This window comes from Notechis scutatus, chromosome 3, assembly GCF_049901735.1.
Source record: "Notechis scutatus isolate UNSWTSFEM ecotype Mainland chromosome 3, rNotScu1.2, whole genome shotgun sequence".
Lineage (NCBI taxonomy): Eukaryota > Metazoa > Chordata > Lepidosauria > Squamata > Elapidae > Notechis > Notechis scutatus.
Genome location: NC_142011.1, coordinates 119,696,867 through 119,701,200, shown reverse-complemented (window position 1 = coordinate 119,701,200; position 4,334 = coordinate 119,696,867). Strand labels below are relative to the sequence as shown.

At 45.4% G+C, this 4,334-nt stretch overlaps 1 protein-coding gene across 1 annotated transcript; it reads left to right on the top strand.

The window, feature by feature from the left end:
• Window positions 1-404: 404 nt before the first annotated feature.
• THBD (thrombomodulin) lies at window positions 405-4,095 on the top strand. The gene has a single exon (XM_026672480.2). It carries the CDS (start codon window positions 638-640, stop codon window positions 2,312-2,314), a length of 1,677 nt encoding a protein of 558 aa, XP_026528265.2. The 5' UTR covers window positions 405-637; the 3' UTR covers window positions 2,315-4,095.
• Window positions 4,096-4,334: the final 239 nt, after the last annotated feature.

The window sequence follows — 4,334 nt, the reverse complement described above, 5'->3', positions numbered from 1 at the left end:
TGCTCTCCACATCTAAAACCCTCAGAAAACTTTCCTTTCTTTTGGAAGCAGCTGCAGCAGCAACCACAGAGAACATGCCAGAACCGAGCAAATGCCTCAGCCAGGAAAGTACTTCCACACCCCCAGGGCATTTAAAGGACAGGGGTTGCAACTTGGTGCCAGGCTTGGACAAAGATTGCCTTTGGTTCCATGCAGTTGCTGGCAGTGAGTGGTCAGATGCTACTTTAAGAAGTGGGGAGCCCAACTAAAGAGCCAAAAGAAAGCTAGCTAACTTTGTGGCTGCAATCTAGCATTCGGCTGCTGACAGCAGCCACTTCTCCGGACTGAGAAGGATCGGGTGGAAGCCTCAATTTCCTGCGCCGATAGTCGAGGAAATGGAGGCGGGGCTGGCTGGCTTCCCTTCTCAGCGCTGCATCCAGCTGGGTGTGAGTGTGTGAGAGTCTGACTCTGCTCCAGTGGGAGATCTCCTCCTGGGCGGGCGGCGCTTCCCTTATTTCTCCCGCTTTTCTCCCCTCCTCCTCCTCTCGCTTCCCCCTGGCGTGGAAGGCGCTATAAATGCTGGGGCCGCCTGAACGGGAAGCGACGACGGGGCACCCCAGTTTCACTCGAAGAGCGCTCGCCGTCATCGCCCGCTAACATGTGGTTCCTCCTAGTGGCGATGGGCAGCCTGAGAGCGGGGCTGGCGTCGCCCGTACCGTCTCCGGCGCCGATCCCTTTAGGCGCGCAGTGCCTGGGCTCCGCCTGCTTCGGTTTATTCGGCACTTCCCGGAGTTTCGCCGAGGCGGGCGGCGTGTGCGAGGAAGGCGGCGGACACCTCATGACGGTCCGCTCCACGGTGGCGGCCGAGGCCATAGCGCTGCTATTGCTGCGCGACCTCCCCGGCAGCGCCTGGCTAGGTTTGCGCCTGCCCGAGAACCGCTGCGTCGAGCCGGCGAAACGCCTGCGGGGATTTCAGTGGGTCACCGGCGACGAGTGGACGGACTTCGACGCTTGGGAGAGCAACGGGTCCGACCCAAAAGTGCCCACCTGCGGCCCCACGTGCGTGGCGGTGACTCGCCAACTGAAGTGGCAGGAGCGCGCTTGCAACGCCTCCGCCGAAGCCGTCCTCTGCGAGTACAGCTATCCGAACGGGACCTGCGGGCCCCTGACGGACGCCTTCGCGGTCACTTACCTCACGCCCTTCGGCGCCCGGGAGAGCGATCTGGTGGCCTCTCCGCCGGGCACTACGGCGGAGTTGGCGAGCTTGGGCGCCCTCCTGGAGTGTCGCGCGCAGGGCAGCAACGGGACTTTCCAGTGGGGTTCAGCCGCGCCCGGCGCCTGGGATTGCCAGTTGCAAAATGGGGGCTGTGCCGACCAGTGTCATTTGGACGAGCAAGGGAGACCCTACTGCGCTTGCCTGGAAGACAAGAGGTTGTCGGAGGACCAACGGAGCTGTTGGTACCCCTGTGCCAGTTTAGGATGCCAGCAGCACTGTGCGCCTCAGGGTGACTCTGGAGTCTGCATGTGCTTTGAGGGTTATAAGCTGGATTCCGATGGCAAGAGCTGCTTGGACATCGATGACTGTCAGGCCACACCAGGGCTTTGTGAACAGGAGTGCATTAACACCCAGGGCGCATTTGAGTGCCGCTGCTGGCAAGGCTACAGTCTGATGAAGGACAAATGCCTTCCAGACAAATGGGCGTGCTTTGATTTAACGTGTGAACATGAGTGCAACATTGTTAATGGAGAGCATAAATGCACATGTTTTGAGGGATATACTCCAGACCCCAAAAGTCCTCATAAGTGTCTCCTAGTCTGTGACCAGGATGAATGCCCTGCACAGTGTGACCCACACACTCTAGATCTATGCTATTGTCCGGAAAACTTTATCTTGGATGTGAAAATAGATGGTGTGAAAGTATGCATAGACATCAACGAGTGTGAGTCTGAATTCTGTGGTTCCCTGGAGTGCATAAATACACCTGGCAGTTACAGCTGCATCTGTCCCGATGGACGTATTCAAGAAGCCGACAGCTTCTGTGAGCCGCCATCAGAAGAACCAGAGGAGTTTTCAGGTCAAACTGAAATTTATCCCAAATCAACTGTTCCTCCTTCCTTTGCCCCACCAAAGGATGGCAGGAGTCAAGGGACATTGGTTGCAATCATTGTTAGCGTCACCCTTACGGTTGTGATGTTGGTAGTTATTATCTGCTACCTGGTGAAGAAACGCTATGCTGCACAAAGCATATCGGACTACAAATCTCAGCAGTCTCAAAGTGGTGTGGCACTTCAGCATGTTAGTCCAACGTGTGACTCTTCCAGACAGAAAATATAGGAAACATTCATTTTGGAAGGAGAAAAGAGACAGTAATTTTAAAAACTGCAAAGAATTGTTTATGAATTTTTTTTTTGGGGGGGGGGAGTCCTATGCAGATGCTGTTTAATTCATAACTGCCTGCATGAACTCTGAAGTAATATTTTTCTTTCATTTCCTGAGAGTTAATTGTCATGCCATGAGAGCAATGTTAGTATTTGACACTGACTTATAATGTGAATCCCATGTGTGCACAGAAATGGAGTTTGGGATGCATTTATGTAGGACTTCAGTTCTACTACTACTTTTTTCCAAATGCAACATGATTGGTCTGTTCTTTTTGTATAGACGTAACGCTGCCTGTGTTGAAGATCAAGATCAAATGAACTGGGAGGGATATTAAACTTCTACAAGTATTTTGTCTGGGAGCTTCCACTGTTATATATATATTTCTAATTCACAGCTTTCACCTTGTTAACATTACTGGACAACAATTCTATGTAACAGTCTTGACATAGTCTCTGTGAACATTGAAGGAGTTAGCTATCTGCCCATGCCAAATTATCCATTTAAGTTTAACTACTATGCAGCCCCATTCTCCTCCTGTCCCCCCCCCCTTTTTTTATAAATTTTTTGGTTACAGATTTTGGCTTGGGAGAATTTAGCTTTTCATTAGGCATTCAGTTCGTAATACAAACTTTCTGTGTTCTCAAAGTAGTTTTGAGTACTTGCTGCTATAAGCACAACTACTTTATTGCGATGTTGTTCCTTTTTTCCATGTGTGACTTTCCTTTTTCTTCATCTCATTTTCAGCTTATTCTATTTGTTTCACAGTGGATTTCTCGTAATTGAAAAATATGCGACATACCAGTTTGCACTTTGGACACTTTTATTTAACTGGATTAAATTCCTTTCTTTCATGTTTTGTTTTAATATAAAATGTTCACCAGTTTTAAAGGAAGCCTTTCAGATTTTCAGTACTGTATTGGAAAGAGTTGGAGAATGACATTTGAATGCCTTCATTTGAGAGACTTTCATTTTTATTTAAGACAATAAGCATGATAAAAAGGACTTTAAACATTGTCAAGCAAATTTTATCTAATCAGCCCAGAAACAAAATCCAGCTAAATGCAGCCCTTTGCATTGATTTCAAGTGCAAAGTGTAACCAGAGGCTAAAAGTGAAAAGTAATATCTGGTGAGTTTTATCATAATTGATAATAATTATGAAATAATTCTTTCAGAGATGCGATTTCACCACTGAAGTATCTTATTGGGAGTTTGCAAAAAATGTTACAGGCATTTGTTGAATACTATAGCCATGTCTTCCTGAAGGAATTTTATAACTTCTAGCGTCACCCAACCTTTAGTGAAGCAATATAAAGTTTATTCTTATTACGGTGTTATCAGCAGAGAAACAACTGGATAAAAATGTAAGGGGCTATGAATCATTAGTAAGGAAACATCATTGTGGCTATTAATTGGTTAATACAGTTCCAATGTGGTATTTTTAACACTTTAAAATGTGGCTCTTTTAATTAATGGAAGCGAATGATATAGTTTATAAGTTAATGTTTTATGTATGTATATATTTATAGAAAATATGCTATAAAGTTATTTTTCCATCTTATGTAAATTAAAAAGTCCATCCTATAAAATTTGCAGCATGATCTCTTTCATGTACTAAATATATGTTGTGTTTCAAGCATCTCCTTATTTTGTCTGGATTTCCAGATTTTTATGGTAGGTTTATTGAACCTCAAGGATAAAGTTGCAAGTATGAAATAAAGCTATATTAGCTTCATGCCTATCCTTCATTCAAGTAATATTAAACTTATTTGAAAAAAACACAATTTACACATGTACTATGTACTGTGCACCTGTTTCTGTTAAAATTAAATAAACATTTACAAGGTTGCACAAGAGAACAGAATGATCAACAAAGATAACTTAGAACTAAAATTAACTGCTGGATTAATTTTAATCAGTTCAGTAATGAAGATCATTTTTGCCTGGATATTTGTGAAGTGAGCATACTTACTA